This window comes from Ambystoma mexicanum, chromosome 13 (genome assembly GCF_040938575.1).
Source record: "Ambystoma mexicanum isolate Mex_15411 chromosome 13, UKY_AmexF1_1, whole genome shotgun sequence".
NCBI lineage: Eukaryota > Metazoa > Chordata > Amphibia > Caudata > Ambystomatidae > Ambystoma > Ambystoma mexicanum.
The window spans coordinates 247516089-247543352 of record NC_090938.1 but is presented as its reverse complement, the minus strand read 5'-3'; the positions used below and the strand labels follow the sequence as shown (position 1 = coordinate 247543352).

Below are 27264 nucleotides of genomic sequence, written 5' to 3'. Positions count from 1 at the left end.
CAGTGTTTCTCTTGTATCCTTGGTGTACTACAAGTTCAATATACTTTCCTAACAGCCCTCTCTCCCTCCTAAAATAGGCCTGGCTGCTCTGTCTACGCTACCATGAACTCAGGTGGTACAGCCTTACACAAAGATTGGAGTCGTGTACTGTCTCAGTTGAATGGTTTTACTAAGCCCTTAGTTGGACTTAACTGTCCTAACACCACCTCCCTCTAATCTCATCCCATTCCACCTAGGAGTGAGGGGCTGCACATATGGCACTTGCATTCTGCAGCATGAAGATCAATGCTGTTTTAAGATGGCCGCTGCCATCCTTTTGAATCCAGCACTGGCCTTTGTGCTTGGGTGGAGAGGGAGTGCCCTTCACTGCACTCCATTGGTTGTGACTGCAGCCTTCCTGACCCCCGCCCACCCTCCACAGCTAACAGGCGAAGCCAGCTCATTTCCATCGTGGAAGGCTTCCGGGAAAGGCTGCTAGCCTGTCCGGGCCTGATAAGCCCCTTAACTATCTATTCCTCCGTCCATCTGACGAGGGTAAGGCTAAATCTCCTATTCCCCCAGGCTCTTGGTTTCCCTATATTGCTTTCTACGATGCCAGTGCAATACGTAAAATGCTGGAGCCCTCCCTTCCTGTCCTTCATCTCTCCCTTGCCTTCTTCCTGCCAGGGGTTGCCGCCACCTTCACCGGTTCCCCCTGCCCTACCCCTCCATTCGTTTCTTTCCCTGCTCTTTCTACACTTGTCTCCGGTGGTTTCTTCTCCCCCTCTCACTCGATCGTTGCCTCCTTATGCTGTTTCTGTGTCCCATGGGTGCACCCGCTTTCCTGCAGCCATTGGTTTCCTACTCCATGCCAGTCACAGCCAGCTGGATGCGTCCCAGAACTGCTGATCTTCCGAACTTAGTGTCTCACTGCATTCCTCCCACTAATCTGCCTCTCGCCTTCTTGCTGTAGCATGGCTGCCACCCTCATTTTGACGTTGCTGCACATGACCTTTTCCGCATTCCCTACTGCTCGCACCTCCATTGTTACCCTGCAACTCCCCTCTGACGTATCTTGTTATTACTGAGCAAGAGGCCTCCTATATTATGCTATCTGCCCTCTATATCTTCTCGGAAGAATGAAAGGCTGAGTTTACCCGGCTGGGATTCAAACCTGCCACAGGAGGGTGCGCACAGATATCAGGGGTGAATGCTTAGTTCACTGTGCTGTCTGGCCGTTAATCCTCTCTGATTACTGTTTGACTTTGCTTCACAATCTACCTACCCCCTCCATCTAGCTACTCATTTCCAGAATCTCACTATTGTTCCCTCCCCCAACTTACAACACTATCCTCCACTTTAGTATCACTCTTCACACCACTCTTGCTTCCCCTCCTTCACTGCCTATCCAGAAATGTACATTTAACCTTAACTCCCTAGCCTCTTAACTAGCTGAAATCAAGGCTTCTCTCCTCTCCCCTGCTCCTCCATTGACCGGGTCTTCGCCGAATTTAATCTTGCTCTTCGCCAACCATTTGACCTACATCAGCCCCCGAAAAGGACAAAGAGCTGACACCTTATGCCTGTTTCCATCCCTCCTCTCTTTAACCTTTCCTTTTCTCTTGGGGTCTTTCGAGACTGCTTAAAGTTGGCTAGTGTCATTCAGAACATCAAAAAGCCATGAGCTGACCCTAACAATCCCGCAAGGTATCGGCCAGTTTCTCTTCTCTCCCGCTGCTTAAGACCTTCAACAGCTCATACCTGGATGCTAACAATCTCGGGACCCATTACAATCTGCATTCCGTAGCAGGCATGCCAATGAAATGGCCCTTCTTAGCAAACACGGTCTTTCGCTTCGCTACCCCTGCGCACCCTGCAGTCCTCCTCACTCCCTAATCTCTGTCGACCAAGCCCCTTGTGCCCCTCTTTGCTTCTGCTCCTTTTCCCTCCTATCCCTTCCTCTCGACATCAGAAACTGTACAACTATCCTCTCCTTTGACGGATCACTCAGGCTCTACCTCCTCAAACTAGAGGGGATCCCCCACCACTACCTATTCCCACATCTCTCCTCAGCCCTCACCTTACAGTTCCATCCTTACAGTACATAAGAACGGTCTTTATGACCTATTTGTCCTGTCGCTGGTATCTGAACCATAATCCCTCCATTCTCCACCAGCCTTCAATCACCAGTCAGTCTATACATTGCACGGTACCTGGCTCGGGACTGCCCTGATGTCTGTTATAGTTTATGCACTTGTTTATAGACAATGCACGGATATCCTCATTAATAAATTCAGTGTGTAAACCCGATGCACTCAACACACAGAAGCAACATGTTGAAGAAAATTACACTCTACCAATGTGGAGGAGTAGCGTTTAGAAGATCCATGAGCCAGGTAATATGTTTACATTTAAGGTTCACACTTTTATTTTTGGGCTGGATGATGCCTTGTTATGGAGAATTCTCATAAATGGCTGATTTCCCTTTCCTAATAAGTCCCTCAACAGCTTTGCTGGATTTCTAGGGTTTATTTATTTCACCTTGTAAGAGTGTGAGCCTTTTTCCCACTCTTACATGTGTTTTGCTGAGTGTATTTCTACTTTTTCATGCACTGGAGCCTCATCTACTCCATAGCACCATTTTTGTTCATCTGTGTTACACAGCACTTTCAGTGCAGTACATAGGGTTGTCTTTGAGCCTTCCCACCGACTCCATTTTCTGAGGCTGACTACTGTCCCCCAGAAAAGGTAAAGTTGCCATTAACTTTACAATAGTCACTTTAGACCACAGACCCAGTAGACCCCATCTTACATGGAGTATTGGAAAGGGTTAATTCTTATCCCTTTTTGTCTGTGTCTCTTGGAGCATTGTTTCACTCCCTTTACATCAAGACTTGGCTGGTGGCAGTGGTATCTACTCTATTTTTTATACCGCGGATATCTTAAATAACCATGGTATTGTTTTAGGCTATTATATTAGCTTCAAACATAAACCTGCTTGACCATATACATTTTATTATGGTTCCGGCTGGGTTTATTCACCATTTCTTTTTGTAAATGTCTTTCTCTTGTTTTACTCTACGCACCAAACCAGGTTTGGTCCCTTTGTTCATCGTCTTTTCGCAGGCTTCTGCACAGAAGCCCTCCTTAAGGCGCCTGAAAGTCTCGGTAGGCAGGATGTGAGGGAGGGGTAGGACCCCTACCATGGGTTCCCTTGATAACCCAAGTTGCATTCCTGTTTGATTGGCTGGGTGACTGTCCTTGCCAGGACAGCCACCCTGCTGTGTGATTGACAGCCAGGCTGTATGATTGGGGGAAAACTGGATAAAAAGCAGGTCTCTGGCACTGGAAGAGCAGAGTCGCCACTGGAACGAAAGAACCAACGAGGAGCTGATGGAAGAGGACCCCTACCACGACTGAACCGCCCGGTGAAGCCCTGCTGCAGGTCCGAATCTTCAGAATCCGACGACAGAGAAGATCCTCCAGGAAACATCTTCCCTTGAGCTGGTGGGACCAACCAGTTCGCCCAAACTGCATGCCAGGACCCATCCTCTGGTCGAATTCGCTGTCCAGAGCTAGAGTGGGCCGGATAGCCAGGAAGATCGGACCCTGCTTTGGTTTTAAGGAGCGCACCTTTTATTCGTTGCTTTGATCTGCTGCTGGTTTCTTCCCTGGGTAGTGCAGGACCCTCCAGTCATCCTACTTCTTGTCAGTCCGACAGTCATTACAGGAACCGTGAGCCTGTAGGAACTACCAGGAACGTCCGGCTCAGCTACATCTTCCTCTCCGTTTTAAGGTACTGTGCAGATCTGGTTATTCGTTCCATTCAACCGTGGTGAAAGTGTCTGAAATCTTTCTCAAATCCAAGGGCTTGTCCTTCTCTTCTCTTTGAACTAACTTTTCTACCAGCCAACCTTGTCAGGAATCCGTGGCACAAACTTTACCGCAAACTACCCTGAACTGTATTATCTTGAGCAAAAGACTTTTGACCCATTGACTTTTGCCCTAAGCCTTTTCTATCTGATTTTATCACTGTAGTCTCTCTTGTTCAATTGCCCTGAGTACTTACCTGTTAGTGTGATTCAATTTCTGTTAACCTTTGGCTTTCCCTCCCTTTTAAATTGCTGGAGTGCCATTTTGCTCCCACTTCATTTTGTGAGTTTAACTTTCTGGAATTTAAGGGAAGTTGTGTGGTGTATTAAGATTGTGATTTTTAAACTGCTTAGAATAGTGAAATGTTATACAACTGAAGAGTAAAATAAATATATATTCTTTTACTTGAAAACCTTGAGTCAGTGTTTGCCTGAATCATAATAATTGTTGTTTTTTGTGTAACTATTTGATACTGCTCACTTACTCTTGAGATAAGTCTGGCTGCTCAGCCACTGCGACCACGTTAACTGTGTAGTACAGGCTTGTACCAAAGGTGAATTTGTACTGTCACTTGTAGTCTTAATTGTGTGTGGTGATCCCAAAGGGTACTGCATATAATTCTACCTAACATGCCTGCATGTTGCTCATTGGTTTGCACTATCATACTATTACTGTTTGGATTGCTACTGTTATTATATTCACAATCCTCCTAAGAGTAGGTCCGGCCCTCAGCCCACTTATCAGGGTCTAGAGAAGCTCAAATTTAGTCTGTGTGTAATACAGGCTTTCCTAAACTGAAGATCTTGAAGAAAACTTTGCCTTTTCCTCCGATTGAGCTGCGAACTAATGTAGTGACTGCATCCATTATGGGATCTCTCGATTACGGCAATTGAATCTACCTTGGGCAGCCAGCATTTTGGATTCAGCACCTGTAGCTTCTCTAACACTCTGCAGCTCACTTGGCCTTGGGTGCCACCAGAATCTGTTACTCTTGTAGTCTGTTGCAACAGCTCCACTGGCTCCCGGTGAATAGCTGTATCAAATTCAAGATCCTCTGTATTGTGCATCTTGCGATTCATAAATCTGGTTCAGAAAATCTCCAATCTGAATGGTTTTTTGATACTCCCGCCAGGTCGCTACGCTCTGCCTCACAGAATTTGTTGAGCATTTGTTGATTCTTCAGAGCTCGGGCTGGATCCCATTCTTTTTCGGTCCTCACCCCCCCCTCACCCCCCACCCTCTTCTCTGTGGAATGCTCTTCCAGTTAAGCTCCTTGAAACTATTGATCATCTTGGTTTCCGCAAAGCTCTTAAACATATCTTTAAAAGCTATTTGCTTTCTCTCTGCTCTCTTTAGGGCCTTCCTGTCTGCCATAGCGCTTAGATGTCTTTGGGCCGTAGTTAGCACTTTACAAGTATAAATACAATACAATACCACAAAAGGCACTGCATGATTCTACTACTGTTAGTATTAAACATATTTCATGCCAAGCAGCCAGTAGGTTTCCGCCTGCTGTAATACTGAATCCTACCTTACATGACTTGGAGTGAGGGAGTAGAGGGGTTCTGGGGGTGAACCTATGTATAGAAATGGTTGTGTGTGTATGTGCAATTCCACTGTTGCTGTACTTAAAACATTGCATTATTTTTTGTTTTTTTTGTGTTTGGAGAAGAGATTTATTTATTTATGAACAGGCGAAAGAACCATGCTCTTTTGATCACAAAAGAACGTACAATAGATAAGAAATCAGATTTGATGGGAAGCAGTGATCTTCTTACAAAAGGTGGAGTTTGAGCGGCAGTCTGACCAGTTGTGGAGAGGAGTAAATGGAGCAGTCACCGGGGACAATACATAAGTGGACATACATAGATTAAGGACAACCGACATTGGGCATTTTTAAGTGCAGGTTGGCAGGTATGGCCAGCTGTGCTCGGGATGTGCCCATTCTGGGTGAAGTGCTAGAGTGGAGGCAGAGCAAGTGACGGACAGAGGCGGTTAGAGCCAAAGGAAAAATCTTAGCTAGCAGATAGATGAGAGGTAGGTTATGAGGGTAACTCGGAGGCGAGGCTGTAGGCTTTTAGTTTGGTTTTGAACAAATCCATGTGGACTGTTTCTCGGATGTCTGCAGAAAAAGAATTCCATCCAAGTGGAGCAAGAAGACAGAAAGAGCAGAAAGCGAGAAGAAGCACAGGAAGGGCGAGGTACCACAAGGGTAGTAGAAAAGACAGAGTGGTGATTACAAGAAGGCTTGTAGATGTGGATAGAGGAGAATAGATACAGTGGTACCTTACCGTGGATAGATTTATGAACAGGAGAAACAATTTATTCTGGCCGTGTTTTGTATTGTCAGCCATGCGGGCTGGTGACGGTATGAGGAAGCAGTTGTGAAGTGAGGGAGTTCAAGCAGAGTCCTGGTAGCGAAATTAATGATCTTGTCGAGAAGACAGAAAGCATAGCTGGGGAAACTAAATAGGATGCTGGGACAGTAGTCCAGTTTAGAGATGGTAAGAGAGGTTAAGAGATGCTTGGTGATGTTGAAAGGAAGGAGGTGCCTGATTTTCCTAACATTTAGATGGTTGAGGCGAGCTGCTGTTCCAGTTTTGGAGATGACAGTAGAGAAGGTGTGAGAAGGGTCATCGATGATGCTGAGGTTTCTAGCTGAAGAAGAGTAGGGGAGAGTGTCAGGTGGGGTCTGGAAAAGCAGGGGAGGAGATGAGAGAGAGCTTTTGGCAGGGAAGAAAAGCACCTTTGTTTTGGTAGAGTTACATGAGAGAGTGCAAAGCCATCAAATAGTTAGTGGCAGAGAGACAGTTGGACATTTTGATAGAGAGATCAGAGGAGAGTTTAGAGAAAGAGAAGAAGATTTGGGTGTCATCCACCAAGAGTTGGTACTAGACCCCAAAGGAGGAGATTAATGCCTCAAGAGCAGAGGTGTAGAGTTTAAAGGGGGGCAGACCCAAGACAGAACCTTTTGGAACACCAACAGTTAGAGGGGTGAGTAGAGAGGTGTTGTTGCTCCCTACTTAAAATGTTTAAGTTTGCCCTGTCTCTGTATTTGTTGGCAATTATCACTGACATTGTATTTCATAAGTGTAATTGGATCCTCCAGATTTGTTCATTCACTCCCGTTGGAGGTACTTCCACAGTTACTTAAACTATCCTCTAGCTCAGCAGGTATACCCCGTAGGGGAGACCATGCACTTCCTTCTATTCATCTCAGCACCATACATCTGGGTTGCCCATTTGCCATCACCTGGTAAAATGGGGCGGCACGTGGATCCTGGCCAGCAAGGATAACAATGGCTAAACCATTTAGCAACATGCCTCTATCAGGTGATCGCTTGCCTACAGTAAGGCCAGTGCATGTGCATAATAACCAATGAACATGAACAATCCGTTCATCCTCCTGCCAATCGTGCATGCATAGTCCACAGCAACCCACTCGCAGTTCCACACATGTCTGGCTATCAAACACCAAACTACTGCTACATAGGGAACACCTCTGCCACACACCTTCCACACAGGTTCCCCTCTTCTGTGATCCTTTCAGTAGGATGGATTGACGCTTTCTTGCAACTACAATAGCAAACAATAGTAGCAGTATCCTGCAAGAGCACAATCTGGGCCCTCACACACGACATAGGATCCACTATTATGGCATACACATTGTGGATCTCAGAAGCCAGCGGCATTGTGGCACCACACTTGTTTTAAGTACTCATTATAGAGATGTCAAATGAAACAACGCATACATAATGCACTAACACTTCCCGACATGTTAATCCATCCGTACTAAACCATTCCCATTTCTTTACATCTGTCTTTACTCATCGTTAGGTAAATCCACCTGTTAATAGTCAATGTGCGTGTGTACTGCATGTCCGAGAGTGTTCTAGCCTTTGGTGTCAGAAGGTGAAATTTGGTTTACAGACATGAGGTATGGGTCTACGTAGGGGGGAGCATATAGTGCATGGGGTGAGGTCTGGTAAAGGATCTGGGGATGAGCACACCAGCAGATACAGCATATTCGAAAAGGGGGTACGCTGAGGAGGGGGTTTGAAAAACTAATGAGTGGGTGGACTTACCACTTCCAAAAGTAGATTACTTTGTGCATTACCCACTGAAAACTACCCAGTTACTTATCTTCCACTGACACTACCTGTCTTCTTTTTGGTTTTGTCTGTACACGTAGACCTTGCTCTGTGTACAAAAATGCTCAAACGGCTGTCTCGTGACAATGAGGGACTATATAAACTCTTAAGTGCTGAGGATTCAGTGGAACCTTTATATCAGACAAGAGGGAGAACTGTACCATGTGGTCCAGGCTCAAGGTGTTGTTAGTTATCACTGGGATTCGATATTCTCAGGGACAAATTGGCTTGTTGTCCTTTCCTTACAGGTTGTTTTATCACTCTGTTGTAGCTCTTAAATTAAATGTTAAACATTTGAATTCATCAAAACAAAATCTAACCTTTTGCCTTTCCTCGCACAGGTCTGTAGCTGCCATGAGTTCGGATGATGTCGCGCACCCAGGTAGGACACTTTGCATGTATGACTAGACAGACACAACCAGGCAGCACTATGGGGAAATGTTAACCTAGGTATATTTACACTGCTACTACTTTATAAAAGAAGTAAAATGATACACAGCATAAAAAATATAAATACATACTACAATGTCCAGCAAAAGGGAGACAGAAATCTGATCATCTCTAAAGATCAGACCGCACCTGAGGATCCTGCGCTGGGAGTCCAGCAGAAGAGATGGAGCACTCATTTTGCCAGTATGCACACAATGGTCACTGAGCAAGGAGACCTGGACAGTCTATCATTGAAAGATTGGGTGAGGATTCTCTTTTTCTCCCATATGCACGAGCTGTAATAGCTTAATTGCCCTTAGAATCAGCCTCTATTATGTGGTAAATGATATTTGCCCAAGTTAGAGGACCACCCCTTTGGTTAGGGATCATTAGCTTAGGCTGTGGCCACTTACCACAAAATAGAGCCCCCTAATGCTTGAGCACTTTCAGATTTCTGAAATCGCAGCCTGCCAAAAACCACCTCCACAAAAATTTTTTTTTTTATAATGCCACTGTGTTTTGCTTCTATCCAAACATTTACATTCCTATATTGCAAATGTGCCTTGGTGAAGGTCTTAAGTAAATAAATTGAATAGTAGATAAAACTGTTATCATGGCCCCCTTCGCAGGGCCCAACCATCACAAATCGGCAACAATGCTGCTACAAGACAGAACATACATGGCTGAAAAATATTGTCCCTCCCTGTTTTTTTTTATTTGTACTTAGCTACAAGGTATACATTAGTTTTCAAAAATTGATTAGCGGAATTTGCTAATTAAAATGTTCTTGAGTAGCAAACAAACTTATTTGGTAAGCAATTTTGTACTTATATTTGCAGTTGCCTGCCCGTATACTGTAGGCTTCATCCATAATTTGCCCTGCAAGGGGAAGTTCAGATGTTTCATAAATCAAAATGTTTGCAATGTTAGTGGAAAGTCATAGCCTGAGACTAAGTACGTAGTATGCCAGCAGACGGAGTAATTATCAACTTCAGGGGAGCAAGATGGCCCTTTCCGCTCATTGATATAAACTGTTTTCCATATAGCATTAAATGCCACTTTCAGGGTAGGGCTGGGCCTCTAACAGCCATCAAGCCTGAGACAAGTAGGCCCAAGTACAGCATTCCAGCCCTGCGCACCTACGAAAGCGGTATTCATCAGTATAAGCATTCAGTGCTGCCATATGGGGTACCAATACTTTTTGCTTGTTTTTAAGGGAAGCAGGCTTTGTGCAATTCATGCTTCCCTTAGAAAGAAATTACACACATGTTTGTGATTGGAAATAACTATTTCCAGGACTTGGATGTGAGCAGGATGGTTGAGTTGAGGCACTCCAGTGGTGAATCGCCTTGGGGCATCGTCTCCAAGGACAAGGTGAAGGCTGGGGAGAGACTCAGTGGGCCGGCATGAAATGCAGTCGCATACTTGGAGATTGCGTGTGCGTTTCTGGCCTCCAGATTGGCCAGCTCTCTCCTGCAGGTTCTAATATCTAAGTCAATCATAATCATAGAGCAAAGTGAGCTCTAGAGGCAAAGTACAGTGTATGGTATTGCACTAGATCTGTAGGTGCACAGACTGGATGGAACTATTTATCACTACTTTGTGTAAACATCTAGATAGCTTTTCTGTATTCATTATGTCAGAGCAAAGCAAGTAATAATCAGAGTGGATGGCGTAACAGGCAAACTAAGTGGAATGTTGTAGTTTGCTGAGTAGAGTAACTCAGCAACTTTCAGGCTAGCTGGTATAAAGCAACATGGCAATGAGATAGCATTTCAAGGAGTTTGGGATCAGCTTATGGGGTGAGCCACAGATGCACAGATATATGCAACCAGCAGGTCATAGAATTAGGTTTGCTATTAAAAGCATGTGGCTGCGTGATCACAAACATTTTCTAATGTGTAACTCATCAATACAATGCATCTTCCCCAACAAAATGAAATAAAGTTGACACTATAAGCTTTAGCTCACAACCCTAAACTTTACTGAAAAACATGGAGACAATGCAGTGTTTTACAGTAGTGATACTGTAAGTATGCATTATGTAACTGTTAGGATTTGAATGGCAGGACTGCCTTTAAAAAATAAAGTTAATACATACTGGTCTTTGCCAAAAAGAATATAGTTAGACTTATAAAAGTATAATTGCGATTATTTCTGGTTTGCAATTATTTGAAAAAGTCTCACTCTCACATAGGCTTTGATACTTTTAAGAGTGGAGGAGAGGATTACTGCTGCACCTTTTCTCCTTATTAGTTCTTTTGAAATTGCATAGAAAAGAGGGTAGAGCGAGCCCTTAGTGCAAGAGAGGAATCCATGGAGAGTTATGCGTTCATTGAGTAGGGTCTTTCTTTTATTATTGTATTGTGCATTTAGTTAATTTAAACTTTAAGCACATTTTATTACATAAAAATAAAATGTACACAATGTGAAAAGTAAAGTACAGAACATAGACAAACATACTTCAATTTTCTTTAAAAAAAGAAAAACATTGCTATTTATTTCATGGTTAAAATCTGGCCTCTATCATTTTGCCTGCATATACCAGAATTTTTTTCCCCTTGAAAGTTTTTAGTTAGTTGTAAGAGGGTATTTAAATCTTCTCTGTTCTGCTACCTTCCAGATATGATAGGCATCAGCGGCTAATATCATTGATGCTGCGTCATTGATGCTGGACCAGAATTGGTCAGTTTCTATCAAATCTATATTTAGAACTGCGTGTAAGTATCCCTTCAGATAGTGAGACTTTAGTGCTCGGCAAGAGTTCAGAACATGTCGGTGGGTCTCTATTTTATTCTCACAAAGTCAGCACTTTCGATTCTCATATGGCATGCCTGACCATGCTCTTATGTATTCTGTGATGGGCAACAGATTTAGCCTAAGATACATTATGAAGCGTTTTAAATTGGCAGAGCTATGTTTAGTCAAGTATCCACAAGGAGATTTAGTTAGAAAGATCTGGTGTGAGTATTCTCTGTATCTGGATGTCATATTCAACTTGTCCACGTTGTAGGACTTGTCCCGTCCCTTTGCCTTTTCTGTTATCAACGTTTTGAAATTAGGTTTTTCCAGAAGCGTGTCAATATCGAGGTGTAGCAGGGTTGCCATTTCTTGTGCGTCCTGTCGTAGGTCTGCCAGATAAGAGTTTTTATCACCTAGTAGAATCTTCTCACCCAATAGATTCTGAATATGATTTGTGTTGTAATGTGTAGACATAAGTTTGATATAAAGCAATAAGTGCTGTATCCCCCAGGAAGTAATAAGTGAATAGGGTCATTTAAATAGCCAGCTGTGCTACATGCGTGTTAAATTTAATTAGCAAACCTAAAGAATTGCATAGCAATTTGCTATGTGACACTGCTTATTTTTATGACTTGACCTAGTATGTCATGACCAGTTTAGTTATTGCCTAGTCGCCAAATTATTGCTGGATTCTGAGCAGATCATTGCCAATTTCCATTATGCCCAGCTGGCATACCATGGTAGGGTTCCAGTATACCAACTTAACACATCATTAGCACTTGACTTTGGCGGCAGGGTTCTGTTATGTTCACATTTTTATGTTTATTTAATTTGAGTTTTGTAATGTGCTTCATTGGGAGCAAGCCACTTCAAAACGCAAGTCCCAAGGTGGGATGCTGGAGGGGAAAGAGAGGGAAATAAAAGTGTTGCATTAAACCAATCATGATGTACACATGCAGGGGGCCATCAAAGGTATTCGAAGCAATCAGGCAATTGCATACCAATCATTGGACAGAGGGATTTTTCCCTATTAATAGCTATTTGAGTTCTGGGAGGACATAGTCAGTGTGGGGGGTGTTTGCCCACTAATCAATAGCTTGAGATGTTTTTCATTTTAGATAATTCCATTGTGCCATAGACATAACGGGACAATGTTCCATAAATCCCGGGCTATGGTGGTTAGTCTCTTCCCACCAGCGCAGGTATTGCAATTCTGTTTATCCAACAAATTCTGGGTGACAATATGCTGAACAAAGGCGAAACATCTCATTCAGTTGTGTGCAATATTTATTTTGAGATAGAACAATATTAAATAATGCAATCTTACTTCCCTAATAGTGTCCAAGCAGTCCCTGGGAGTCCTAATTGATAGAACAGCCTTTTAGAGGTGCGCAGATGCCCAGGCCTGGTCAATCACTTACACCCACTTGCTCTCGCCTAAAGATTCCACGGGGGTGGAGGGGTCTAGTACACTGTATTATATACCATAAACAATGTAAGCTAAAGCTTCATCTTTACTTCTCTGATGAATTTCCATCTGCTACGGGGAATCTCCCAGATTGTCTTTCATTTGTAGGAGCTCTAATGAAAGGATTCTCACATGAAAGTCAGATCTGCTAAACAGTCTCCCTCTCAGACACTGCTTTGATAAAATGGTGTTGGCGGGTTCGTACCTAGATGGACCTACCAGTGTCTAGATTGCCTATATTTAGGCGCGATCAGAAGTCCTCCAGCTCCACCGTCTTACAAGGCGGTGATGGATAGCTTCTGGTAATCAGTCATTCATGTCTGAAACACATCACGCCTAAATACCAGCGCTAAGCAGGTAGGGCCTAGTTCAGGGCTTTCAACATGATTAAACACTATTAATCAGCGAATAAAGGTTTGTAACCCCCTTAGATATGACAACTCTGACTTAGTGCATAAACTAGAAAGACAATGAGTTGTATTTTTAATGCAGTTTAATATTATCTTTTATTTCTAGAAACTGGTATGTTCATTAGACGAACGAATATGAAAGCAAATATAACATAACATCCCATCAATCGGATCAGTAAAAATATCATGTAAACGAAGAACAGTTAAAGTATGATTCTTTCAAATATGTTATTTCTTTCATTAATCGATGAGATGAAAAATTGATTTTAAATATCATTTTAAATTTCTAAAATGTATCTGTGATTGTATTGATGTAATTATATTGAAAGGTTGATTTATCAGCCAAATCAAATAAAAAAATTAAAATAAAATCAAAAGTATGAAAACCAATAGACAAAGGTATTTTTAGTTTAGCTGCTAGGAAAACTCTTTTCTCGTATACTACATGCCTGGTCTTATACAGCAAAGGACCCATTGTACTCACGTTGGAAAGAAAACCGTGTCAAATCTAAATGGCTTCCTCTGGGAGCTCCACTGGGATCAGTTAACTTCTCCTGTGAGCTCCGGTCAACTGCCTCCTGCTTCCTTGGCTGAGGCTCTGGCTCTGGCTCTCGCTCTGGCTCTCTCCAGCCCTCCTTGCTTGCACTGGCCTGAAAAGGCTGGAGAACCCGTGTGTGTCTGCCCTAGCCTATATATATTTAGGTAGCTAACAGAAAAATGTTAGTTTGGACATTTAGATGTCTGTTCTCTACAGTCATTACATCACATGTTATGATATGATAGGTTATTTATAACGCGCTTAATACCCGGAGGTTTCTAAGCGCGGACTCGGGGATCGAACCTGTGCTGCTCTGTGTCGTCTTGCTTCCAAGGCGAGAACGTTGCCCCTGAGCTGTCCTCCTGTATCAGAGGTAGAATCTTTGTAACATCTGTGAGGGTCTAGGAGTAAGAGACTGACACAAAGGTGTCATGTTGATTGGTAAAGATTTTGATTAACAACCAGAAATGGGTGAATTTGGAGGAAAACCTAACTAGCCCCATCTCTAAGAGGGTTGTCCCTGCCTGAACAAAACAAACTAATGAAATTGTCTGTCAGAATGTCCAAAGTAAGGTTTGCAGTCCTGTGTCCAAATCCTAACCTTCATCTCACAAGCTAAACTCAATATACTGTGCAAGGGTAAATGTCTTTTGACTGCCAACCTGCAGCCTGATCTTGTAGCTCAAACATAAAAGTTCTAAAAGGTGTAGGAAAACAAGTCAAAGTTCCACAACACACAAGGACTTGACTCCTGTTCTCAGTACCCCTCCTTGGTAAACTCTTGCCAAGTAGGGTACAAAACCTTCTCATTCACCCACAGACTTGGTTTACTCTCCTGCCAAGGTCTTTTGAGTGTTCCTTGAATACGCAAGCTTCGTATTTGTTGGTATTATGGTTTGGGGTATTTGTCCCTTGTATGGATCTGTGACACTCTTCACTTGGTTAGCTCCCCAGCACTCTCTTTCTTCAAGCCACAGCTTTGATTCACTCTCCTGTAAAGGTCTGTCAATCTCTCTCTTGCATGTGTAAAGTTTATATTCCTCTTTGTTGCTGATTGTAGGTTATTTCCCCAGCATGGGTCCCAGACCCCCTTCACTTGTATGTTCTCACGGCTCTCTTTATTTATAGACGACAGCCTAGGTTTACTCTCCTGGCAAGGTCTGGGGGTGCTGCTTAAATATGCAAAGTTTGTATTTCTCGCTGTTCTGTGTTTATCTTCCCATTGGTCCCAGACCCCCTATGGGTAACTATTCTACATCTCTGGTGTCTCATACGTCTTGCCTCCAGCCTCCTCCCCCCTCTGGGTCTCCTCAACCTTGGGATCAGCCACCCAGGTATCTGTAGGGTCTGGGCCATTCCTCTCTGGTTGCTCACGAGTCTCCCGGGGGCTTCGGCGGCTTCCTGGGCTTTTCGGGTCCTCACCGACCTTCTGTGTGCTCCTTCTGCTGTTCGGCATCCGTCTCCCTGCAATCTCGTGGCTCAGATTACCGGCAAGCCGATCTCCTTTGCTCTGGTCTGCTTCCCATGCTGCTAGCCTTCTGCGAGTGTGGTTCTTTACAGGACACAATGTTCTTCTCCCTCTGGCCGGCCTCCGCGTACCTGAAGCCTCTTGTGGTTCTTGCCGGACCAAGAACGAATATGCCATCCTGCAGTTCCCTCTCCGCCTTTGAATGACAGTTTTCCAATCGGGTCCCTGCAAAGCTAAAGCGTGTACTGTCATTCGTGTTGGTAATCATCATTACTCACAGCCTCTTCCTCTTCCCAGTAATTATTACCCGGGATGTATTACAACAATCATGGGGGTTTCCGGTAATGTGGAGAAGGATGGGTTTTGAGTGTAGGGTGGGAGGAGAGAGGGATATTGTGTTCTCCCAAGCTGGTCACCACTCTCAATGGGGTCCTCCCTACCCATGATATCCTCCCATTGAGCACCACCCAGGGAGAATATCGGATATTGGCCTCGCAACCCTGGCCTCATGGAAACGGGCTCCCTCATCTAAAATAGTGATAGCACCTTGAGATTATTCACACATCATATAACCACATCTTGCTGCACTGTGTGAGAAGGCTTGGTATTTTCAGAAGGTGGGCATTTCGAAACCTTGTTTACAAAGATGTTGTGTGCCATTGTACATTAGCTAACAAACAGTATTAAAAAATCAAGCTGTTAACCCGTTGCTTGCGGTCTGAGAACAGGTGGCTAAAGACAGGAAGCTTGTTCCTGCTGCTTCTCTGTGCAGTAAGTGACCAGTATCTGCACCCCTGTCAGGTTTTTCTAAGCAACAGCATTCTGAAAAGATTTGAAACTAAGACATTGGGCCTAATCACGAGTTAGACCTGCCGGCTGCATCTGCTCTGGCAGGCAGAGTTGTAGTCTGCCGGTTATGGAAAGGGTGCTGGTACTTTGCTACCGGCACCCTTGTTTCCGGACCGGCAGACTCATAATGAGACCACTTGTCTTTTTTTAACTGTGCGTGTGCAGCAGTTAATGAATGAGTCATCACTGCAGAAAACATGTGGCGCTGGCTAGAGAGCTGAGCTAATTCAATCATGGCCCTATTAATCGTAATGTTGTTCTAATGGCAATTTTATATACCATGTAACATTCAACTCCTAACCAGTCAATTACAATTCTCTGCTCGGTTGTTTTGAGTTGATAACTACGAAAAAGGCCGGTATCACGTCACCGGCGTCTTCGGGTGTAAAATTCTGTACTTACCAAAGGCCATATGAAAGATATCCCCTGTATATTTGCTGCCGTGCATCAGTAATTGGCATGCCTGCAGAATCTTAGCAGCACTTGCATGACATTTTTAAAAGTGCTACATCTGATTTTGGTCACTAAAAAGTGTAAACCCATTTCTGGTTGCTAAATCTTCTACAAAAGTGGGAGAAGTCTGTTGGAGTCAATTTGGAGGGAACGTTCATGAATACTTAAGGAGGATGCCCGTCAAAGGATGTTCACCTCGCATGTATAGCACCAAAGTCATTCTAATTTTCCCATTTGACATTGTTGGAAAAAAAAGGGGGAATCCGTTTGCCACATTAGCTCTGCAAGCTTGAACAAATGCACGTAATACATTTCCTATGGATTTTTAAGTTGTTATTGAATCTACACATTTGTGTTTAGTCTTAAAAACAGCCGCTGTGTCTTTGCCAATCTAATAATAGACATTTGAAACCAACAAAATCTCTGCTGTAGCTCTCGGCAGCCATTCTCATAGTGCATTTTTAAGAGTGCATTAGCGTATAACCTATACACCTTTCCCCACTTCATCTGGAGGCCTTCCTATGCTCCAGTGTCAACACTTGTGAACTCTGCTAACTCTCAGGGCACACAGTCCTCACAATGGAGTCAGTTATGCAGTTTTCACACATAGTTTGCACTCCTTCCCAGTTAAACACACCCGATTGCAGAGGCGGTACTGGGAGGGTGAGGGGGCTGTAGCCCTGGGTCTTTGGTTTGTACCCCCGGATAGAAGCTCAGGGGCTACAACCAAAAGGCTATAGCTAGCCCCGAGGCGCAGTCCCGGCATTAGCATAGCCCCGGATCTTTCCCAGACCTAGCAACACACCCCTGTTCATCAAGCACATATTTTCACCAGGCAGTGTTTTCTTTTGCATTATTCAGTTCGTACAGCACCTAAATCCTTCTGTCTCACACATGGAACGTGGCCAATTTAGCCCATCTCTAGCTAATCCCTACTTTCTGCTCCAATGTCCTTACTTCTGTCCGAGCACTTGCATGGGCTCCTCACACTCACTCTTACCTACCTCAGACACCTGAACGATGACTACAGCATACCGCCACTGGAAAACCGCAAGCGACTGGCTCTGGATCACAGCCGCTGGACAACCGCGAGCGACTGGCTCTGGATCACAGCCGCTGGACAACCGCGAGCGACTGGCTCTGGATCACAGCCTCTGGACAACCGCGAGCGACTGGCTCTGAATCACCGCCTCTGGACAACTGCGAACGACTGGCTCTGAACCACCGCCTCTGGACAACCACGAGCGACTGGCTCTGAATCACCGCCTCTGGACAACCGCGAGCGACTGGCTCTGAATCACAGCCTCTGGACAACCGCGAACAACTGGCTGAATTCTCATTTTTTACATTTCCCTTTATCCTCGTCTAAACCTCTGTGTTTATTCAGAAAATGCCGCAGCCGAATACACCCTGCTCACAGCGCTATTTGCTGCAAACTTGTTTGTCTGCCAAATTCGATGTCACAATATGCTGAACAAACAAACTCTCACTACTTTGGTTACGTTGTAAGACAGGATAATAATACATAAAACAGAGCAACACATAACACATGACAAAGAAGTATGTAATCATCCTTCTCTAATAGTGTCCAGTCATTCCCTGGGAGCTCCATGAGTGGAGGTGCACAGGCCCCACCCCACCCGCGAATACCCACTTTCTCCAGTGAGAGGCTCTACTGGGCATGCGTACACTCTATTATAGACCATAAGCAAAGTCAGCAGAAGTGCCATCTTTACTTCACCTCGGAAGGAACCAGAATGTCTCACCTTCAATGAACAGCTTCACACTTATTTAATAAACATTTCCCCTCCGTTAAACTACAGCCCTTCCTCTCTAGGCTGGTCCCTCTCTACTCATGCATGCTGAAATAAAACAATACACCTACAGAAACGATAACATCTTCCTGCTTCTCAACATAATATGCAATGTACTACCTCAAAGCTGTTTTCTGGTGTTATTCTGAAACATTTGCAGAAATTGATGACAGATAGCACCCTCTCTGATACACAATTAGCTCTTAGACCGGACCTGAAAACTGCACATCAGTGCATGAATCTTTTTATTTTGACCAAACATGTCCATGTCCTAGATTCTCCTGTCTACGGGGCTTTTATGGATCTTAGTTTGGAGTTTAACCACATAGACAGGAGATTACTTTGGAAAGCCCTTTGTGATGTGGGTTCACCAAAACCCTTAATTCAGATTCTGGAGTCATTACACAAGAACTCTAGGGTTTGTGAGCGATATAGGTTGAACGAGGAACGGACTAAATGCATTGCAGTGAATAAGGGGGGGTTGCCAAGGTTGCTTTCTCACACCTCCTTTCATAGTAAACATTAATTCCCATGCCCCTCATCTAGTGTCACTTACCATTGATGTTCCTCACTGTGGAACCAGAAGATTGCCATTACTCGGCTACGCTGATGATGCTGTTCTCCTGTCCAGGACTGCTATATCAATACAGGTTGTGAAAACAGAGTATGACAGGTTCACGAGGGCTAGGGGATTACAGGTCAACCATTCTAAATGTTTCATATTGGGTGTTTCTCGGAAACCTAAGCAGTTTCGCTGAGGATCCTGGATGGAGTGCAATTGGAATGCTGTTCCTCCTTTGATTATTTGAGGATCAGATTCAACACTAGCTTGAAGTGGGATGATCACATTGCAAAGCAAGGTGTTAAGTTGAGGAAAACTATAGGGGGAATTTTTAGACTAGCTAGGACCCTGAAACATTCCTCCGTAGAACACATGATTAAGGTTTATGAGGGAAAAGTTATCCACACAGAAATGTTTAGGTGTGAGATCTCAGGGTATACAACGTCATATTGTCTTCAAAAGTTAGAGAATTCATTTTTAAGATGATTAGTAATGGTTCCTTCATCAGAGGATCCAAGGGGAGTAGGAGTCAAAATACTCTCTGGTTTCTCACACCAACCAAAATGTTCCAAAACCTAATTATACACAGTCCTGTTATCCCCCAGGCTAACCCAAGGCTACACAACATAAAGTAAAAATTTCTGGTCTATGGAAAGACCACAACCTGTCACTATTATGTCCAGTCGTGAACAAAAAAATAATCCAAAACAAAGAAAGCTCTCAGCCACCTTATCTCATAGAAAACACAACTCATTGGGGTCTTCTCAGTTGGTTCCTCAGCATTGTCTCTCCCCTGGATGCAGTGATAATGGATCCTTTTACTTCTGTCACTGTCCGTTGCTGAGGTTCAAAAGGGAGACTTTTTTTTGGTGGGGTGAAGAGATGTCTGCAGGAGTGTAGAACCCCAGGGTGGAGGATGAGAGGGTGCCTGTTCTGACTGACTCGGGAAGGGTGTGTTCCACAAAACTTCTCTCCAGTATTTGAATCGCTCCAAAAGCCTCCATAGTGGTCATGAACTCCACCACCACATTTCTTTTCAGCATGTTCTCGAATGGTCACAAAATGCATCTCCAGCCAGTCCACTCAAAGAGCCCATCAAGGACCCTGGGTGATCCGAAGCATAAGGAAGTGAGTAGCCACTGGTCTGACCAGAATATCAGGCAGTCACACGGGTATCGACACTAGTGAGCTTCAGGTCTGCGAAAACCTAGTGTGCACAAAAGACATGAAAGAGTATATTAATTCAGCAATAAGGCCAAACAGACACATAAGCACCCCTTGGGCCTCAGGTTTGAATGGACAGAGTACAAAATAAGTGGCCATATGTTGCATACGCAGACAGCACAGGTTCTCAATCCCATAAATAGGCCTAGCTAGGCTAGCAGCAAATTGGCCGACCTTGTGAGGTCCCGGGATGCCTATGACCATTAGAGGGAGACGCAAGGGCCAGATCGAGTTCAGGCAGCGAAGAGCACATCACCTCCTCTTCATAGCTGCCAAGTTTCCGAATTCCATGGGTGACACAGTGCATGGTCCAGATTTTTTCCCAGGAGCCTACAAGTCCCAGTGAAGGATGTACACTGCACAGATAAGTAGTTTTCTATCTTCTTTTAATTAGACAATAAGTAATATGGTAATAATTCTGCGGACACCACTCCGCCTTCTCCCCGAGTAGTACCACTGCTTCACAGATTTCCAACCACCTCCCTTGGAATCCCCTGCTCCCAACACTCTGATTCCACTGTTACATCAGCACTACACACTTCACAACCCCCTCCCCAAATGAAATAATAAGGAAAGGAAGAAGAAGAAAAAAAACAACCAACATATTTTAGAATGTGGCAAGTTAGACAAGTAAAACATCCTATCACTACATGACCAAACTCTACACATTATCTTATTTTACACCACACCACATTGGGTGTAGACCACATATCCTAGTAATTTATTTGCTACCCAATCAATTTACCGAAAATATTTCAGAGTGGTACATTTCACTGAAGACCATAATACTGAAAAACTCAGAAAATATTAAATAAATATATATATGGTAGTGAGGTAAGGGGTTGAAATGTATCGGGATGTGGTTGGAGTGGTGTTATAATGATAGAAAATGGGGGACCTCACAAAACTTTTTTTAAAACTGTGTTTTTGGTATTTTGGTTGCGATGAGATATGCCACTCTGATTTTTCCGTCAATAAGATCACAAATAACCATTTACTTGGCAATTTCCGAACTCTCACACTCTTTCTCATGCCTTCCTCACTTACCCTCTCATAATTTCCACTGACCCTAACTGGTCCTCTCTCCATCACACTACCTCTACTGACATTACCTCCTTCAAAGCCTATTTCACCTACCTGATCCCACTCTCCTCTATCTTTCTTCCCTCCATTCTCACACGTCTGACAATCCTGTTAAGGTTCCATACAGCCCCATCCTCCACTCTTACAGTACTTTTGAAACATTCTAAAACTTTCATGGGACCAGAACACTTAGACATGCCCTTTCTACCTTTCCTTTGCCATTTTATTTTACCAAATTCTCCCACTTTAATTTTGTCCCTGCATCTTATTATACTTTCGATAACATTATTTTCATGGTACTCCTTGTATTTTCTTTGAGTGCCCAACATCTTACCTGCAACAAATCCTTCATCTATTTTCTTAATTCCCAACCTTTCATTCAACCATGCTGGGGAGAACTTCCTACCAGGCTCTCTACCTCTCAATAAACGGTAATGTGAAACTACTGTGGCGTGTCACTCTAATACTCCACATTAGCTCACTCAAAGCCCCATTCCAGTCCATTCCATTGGTTATGGCTAAAGGTTGTTGTACAAACCCCCAATCACCATATTCAATCTTTCCACCATGCCCTTCATCTCTGGGTGATATATCAATGAAAATGTCTATCCAAATCCTAACTTATTACAAAATTCTGATTTCTTTTGTCCTGAATTGAGGTCCATTGTCACAAAGTACAAATGCAGGATTTCCTTCTATCCTAAAAATGTTACCAAAAAGACCACCTTCTTTAATGTTATTTATTGATTGCATTTATTGACCGCGCCCAAACCTGTAAGTGTCACGGCCCTGGTACAACTTGGTGCAACAACCAAGACAAGGTACAGTACATATGAGTATAAAAAGGTCTGTAAGGAAGGTAGATACCAGGGAGGTCACTCAAAGTCAGAGTAATCGCATTTGTTGAACAGCCAGGTTTTTATTTTTTTTCTGAAGATTATGTAGGAGGGTTCTTCTTGGATGTAGAAGGGGGGAGCGTTCCAAAAACTGGGGGCAATGACAGTGAAGCTGCCTCCCCAAGCTCTTTTCCTAGTGTATCTGGAGATGATTAAGGTCAGGGTGGCTGAGGGATCACAGGCTGTGGAGTTTTGATCTTTTGGAGATGCGATGGTTAAGACCATTGTGGACAAATCTGTTTGTTAATAAAAGGATCTTGAACTCGATGAAAGCTCTGACTCGCAACCTATTGGCCTCCTGTCTAGCATGAGAGATGTGGTCCAATCGCTTTAGGCCCCATACAGCCCAGAGGGCATAGTTTTGAATCAGCTGCAGTTTGCAAAGATTTTTAGATGAGGTGCCAGATGAGGTGCCTGCAAGAATGACATTGCAATAATCCAGTTTGCTACCAATAATAGCTCTGATGAGGGTAAGGCAATTGTCAGAGGATAGAAATTTCCTGCTGAAGTTAATGAGCTTGGTGGTACAGGCTGTTGAGGAAGTGAGGGATTTGATATGTTTGTGAATGGATAGTTCTGCATCTAGGTAAACGCCCAGGGTTTTCACATGGCTTGAGACGCTGGTGGGATTGCCATCTATGGAAAAGGATACAAACGCAGTGTCCAGGCATTTGAGGCAGTATGGGATACCTACTATGAGGAGCTCAGTTTTATCATCATACAGGCAGAGGTGGTTTTCAGCCATCCAGGCCTGCATGATGCTGTAGACTCAATTGATGTTAGTAGAGTCGGTGGCGTGGTTGCTGTTAAGACGGATTTCTGAACTCTGTCCTGGTGGCGCAGAAGTTCAGAAGGCCAACCTAATTACTTGGAACAGGGTAACCTCTGGACGAGCCAGACCAATCAAGGTAGCGATCGCGGCGGTCAAGACTAGGTCTCAAGAGGGGTGAGGGTGACTGAAAGCCCGCAATGAGCACACAAAGCAAGAGCGCTTACAAACTACTCCAAACAGTTGTTATATCAAAAATAGATACACATTTATTTTAAGGCCTTTAAAACAATGACCGTAGCGAGAAAATCACAATATCACAATACTAAACCAACACATACCATACCAACACCATATATATACAAATACACAGTCGCAAGCGTTTAAAGCACGAAATATGTAGTCCACCTGAAAGGAAAGGAAAACAGGCAGTGCGATAACGCTTTAGACTCAGTTCGCCTTCAGAGGCACCTAACTAGATGGAAGTCCGAGCCCTGCGAAGAGTGGAGCCTTGTGCTCAAAGTACCTGCCACGCCGGTGCCAACGGGCAAACGGGGAAGCTCTTCGGAGGAAGTCAGGCAGTTCGGGTTAGTGCCCCGCAGAAGGAGAACAGGTTCCGCAACTCAAGCGCAGCCTCCACAGCGGGCAGAAGCAGAGCGCGAGTACGGCCAAAAGGGTGCTGTTTTTACACAGCAGGGAAAAGCAATGGGATACTACAGGAGGGCGACCAGATCCTAGCTAAACTACTCACCGGTCCCCGAAGCAAGCAGACCCAGGCTTCTCCACGTTAGTTTCAGCAGCTGGCAGGTTCAGAAGAGCAGGGAACGCCTCGTAGTCGTGTAGAGCAAAAAGACGTCCCAATCGACGAAACCAGCACAGTTTTGTTGCCGCAGCAGGACAACGGAGCGGCCGTGTGTATTCGAGCCAAATGTACACTCCTCACTTCAGACTTGGGAACGCCAAGTGTACTAAGCGTGTGAGAGTGACCAGGACTCGAAATACAACACAACCTGGCGGCGGTTACAGAGCAGGACTCCCTTGTAAGCTGGTCAGTCAACTGGATGGCCCAGAGACACTTCCGAAGGCTTACTTGGCAGGAGATGATGAAGTCGCCGGGAATAGCTGTTCCTGCTATTCCAAAGGTCGAAGCACCAGTACAGGCCTTCTGGTTCGATCCAAGGAGGAAAGGGGTTCACAGGACGACAGCAGTGCAAAGGAGGATTCCTTCAGCGGGTCACCAGCGATTCCTCGGTCCAGCCTCGTGGTTGCAGGATACTTGGCTCCTGTATTCCTTCGTTCGTGAGAACTCAGGAGATCGACATGGTAGTGGTGTTTCCAGCCCCCTCTTATCCATGGTTCCCTTCGCGCCAAAACGGAGGGGAGCCAATGGGAGATCCGCTCATCAACACACATACCATACGTGGACCAATCACGGACCACGGTGGTCCCAGGCATTCACACCACCCTAGACTCTCTGGCACCCAGGATGTGTATTGGGACCAGACATCCCAGCCCACACCCTGGAGGCACACAAACGACATGTAGAAGCCCGCGAAAGCATCCGTGTTTCGCGGGAAAGTACATGCCCAAATAAGGAAGGCCCCGGGTCGCCCGACCTGGGGAAGGTGAAGGGAGCAAGACGATCAGTGGACAGGACAAAGGAGCCTCGTGGTCTGGCCATTTTGGGAGCCAGGCCACCATTTTGGGTTCAGTGCGAAAAACGTGCTCAGAACGCCAAAAGGAGCTCAAAATAAAAAAAACGATCGCTGCCACCATTCCAAGTCCCTGAATGACTTGCACCGATCAAATACCATCCTAAAGGAGTATCTAGGGCCTGTAGAAGGCTAGAGACCCAAGAGAGCTGTAACTTAGCTTACAGTGCCCTCTTGTGTCATGTTGCACTAAAGCCGCAACACGATAAAAGAAACTACGGGAAACAGCGTTCCCCGGTACTGACTGTCTTAAGGGCATGTCAGTTTCCCCATAAGAAAAGGAGCGAAAGCCCAGAGGAGTGCGGCAGAAGGCTGCACTTCTCTGGCAAAGTCAAGAACAAGGTGAAAAACAACAGCAAAACGTTTAGGGGTTGCCACATTGAAGGAAAATTACCTACAATTACGAAATCTTTCCTAACACTCGCCCCTCCCAGACTATGGACAGGGGGAACTAATCCACCCCTGGATGAGTCTCTTGTTCAGGTCGGTTAAACATTCTGGACAACCCATCAGCATTGCTATGTTGGACACCTGGCCTATGCTCAATAGTGAAGTCGAAGCCTTGTAGACTTATGGACCACCTAAGCAACTTTGGATTCTCCCCCTTCATGTTCATTAGCCACTTTAACGGCTTATCGTCAGTCTGCACAGTGAAGTGGGTCCCATAGAGGTAGGGCCTCAGCTTCCTTAGGGCCCACACAACAGAGAAACATTCTTTCTCTACCGTGGACCACCTGAGCTCTCTGTCCTTAAGCTGGCGACTAATAAAACCGATAGGGTGTTCCTTACCCTTCTCATCTACTTGTGATAGTACAGCTCCTATCCCAGCGTCAGAGGCATCCGTCTGCACGATAAAAGGTCTTTGATAATCCGGGGCCCTAAGGACAGGGGCCTGGCACAAGGAGTCTTTTAAGCCATTGAAGGCCTTCTCACACTCGTCAGTCCAAGTTACCTTCTTGGGTTTCTTCGGAGTTGTGAGGGCAGTCAGAGGAGCAGCTATGGTACCATAGTCTGCCACAAAATTGCGGTAATACCCCGTGAGTCCTAAGAAGGCTCTCACTTGGGTTTGCGTAGTGGGGGTAGGCCAGTCTTGTACTGCTTGTACTTTACTGGGTAGAGGCTGTATCCTCCCTCCACCTACTTCATGTCCAAGGTAAACCACTGAGCCTTGTCCAATCTGGCATTTACTAGCCTTTATGGTCAAGTGGGCTTTCTGAAGAGCCTGGAGCACAATCCTGAGGTGTTTCACATGGTCTTCCCAGGTGGCACTGAAAACTGCTATATCGTCCAGATATGCAAGGCAGAATTCGTCCATCCCATTCAACACATGATTCACAAGCCTCTGGAAAGTGGCAGGTGCATTCTTCAACCCGAACGGCATTACCCGGAATTGGTAAAGGCCGTCTGGAGTAGAAAATGCTGTCTTCTCCTTGGCATGTTCTGCTAAAGCTATTTGCCAATAGCCAGCAGTGAGGTCAAACGTGCTGAGGTACTTGGAGGCACCCAAAGTATCCACCAGCTCATCTGTTCGAGGCAAGGGGTGTGCATCTGTCTTGGTGACAGCATTCAGAGCCCTGTAATCCACGCAGAATCTCAATTCAGAAGTGCCTGCTTTTGGAACCAACACCACAGGACTGGACCAAGGACTACTAGAGGGTTCAATCACCCCAAGATCCAACATCTTGTTGACCTCAGTCTTAATATAAGACCGTACTTTATCTGACATCCTGTATCCCCTACTTTTGGTAGGTACACTGTCTCCTGTGTCAATGTTATGTTTGCACCAAGGTGTCAAACCAGGCGACTGTGAAAACAGGGGGGAAAACTGCCTAAGCAAACTTTTCACCTCAGCCTGCTGATCAGAAGTCAGGTGAGGGGCCACTCGGACACCCTCAAAGGAGCTATCTGAAGGACCGCTCTGGAACAGGTCGGGGAGAGGTTCAGACTCCTCTTCCTCAACGTCTGAAGCCAGTAGCAGTGCTGCGATTTTGACTCTTGGGACGAAAGCCTTCAGCCTATTCACGTGAAACACTTTTGGAGCCTGTCCAGGCCTTCCAAGGTCCACTAAATAGTTCACCTCACCCAGGGGCTCCACCACTGGGTAAGGGCCTGACCATTTGTCCTGTAAAGCTCGAGGCCTTATGGGATTCATGATCAGGACTTGCTGACCAGGTGTAAAGTTGATGAGGGAAGCTTTCTGGTCGCACCAATGTTTCACCAGCGCTTGCCCTGCCTTCAATTTATCACTAGCCAAGCCCATCAGAAGTACCATCCGTTTTCTGAGCCCTAGCACATAATCAACTACGTTGGTAGTAACAGGGGGAGTGGGCATCTCCCATCCCTCTTTGACGATGGCTAAGGGTCCCCGTACGGGATGACCGAACAGAAGTTCGAAGGGGCTGAAGCCAACACCCTCCTGTGGTACCTCTCGGTAGGCAAACAGTAGGCATGGTAAAAGAAGATCCCATTTTCTTCTCTGGGGCTCCTCCAGAGCCCCAATCATGCTCTTTAACGTTCTGTTGAAACGTTCCACCAGACCATTGGTCTGGGGGTGGTATGCAGAAGAGAACGTGTAGGTGACCCCACATTCTTTCCACATAGCCTGCATATACTTCGACATAAAGTTGCTGCCACGATCTGACACAACTTCTTTAGGGAAGCCAACCCTAGTAAATATGCCGAGTAAAGCTTTTGCAACTGACTTGGCAGTTACAGTTTTCAATGGGATGGCCTCAGGATACCTGGTTGCATGGTCGACCAGCACCAGGATAAACCTATTGCCCGAGGATGTTTGCGGGTCAAGGGGACCAACGATGTCGATCCCTACCCTTTCAAATGGTACCC

The 27264-nt window shown here is 45.0% G+C and overlaps 1 protein-coding gene across 1 annotated transcript in view; it reads left to right on the top strand.

Annotated features, from left to right (window-relative positions):
• The window catches only part of LOC138521147 (von Willebrand factor A domain-containing protein 5A-like), a 149827-nt gene that overhangs the window by 9259 nt on the left and 113304 nt on the right, over nucleotides 1-27264 (top strand). The window contains exon 2 of the mRNA XM_069633726.1: nucleotides 8345-8385. Coding sequence (XP_069489827.1) covers nucleotides 8358-8385 — 28 coding nt within the window. The 5' untranslated portion in view covers nucleotides 8345-8357. The remainder of the gene's footprint in view (nucleotides 1-8344; nucleotides 8386-27264) is intronic.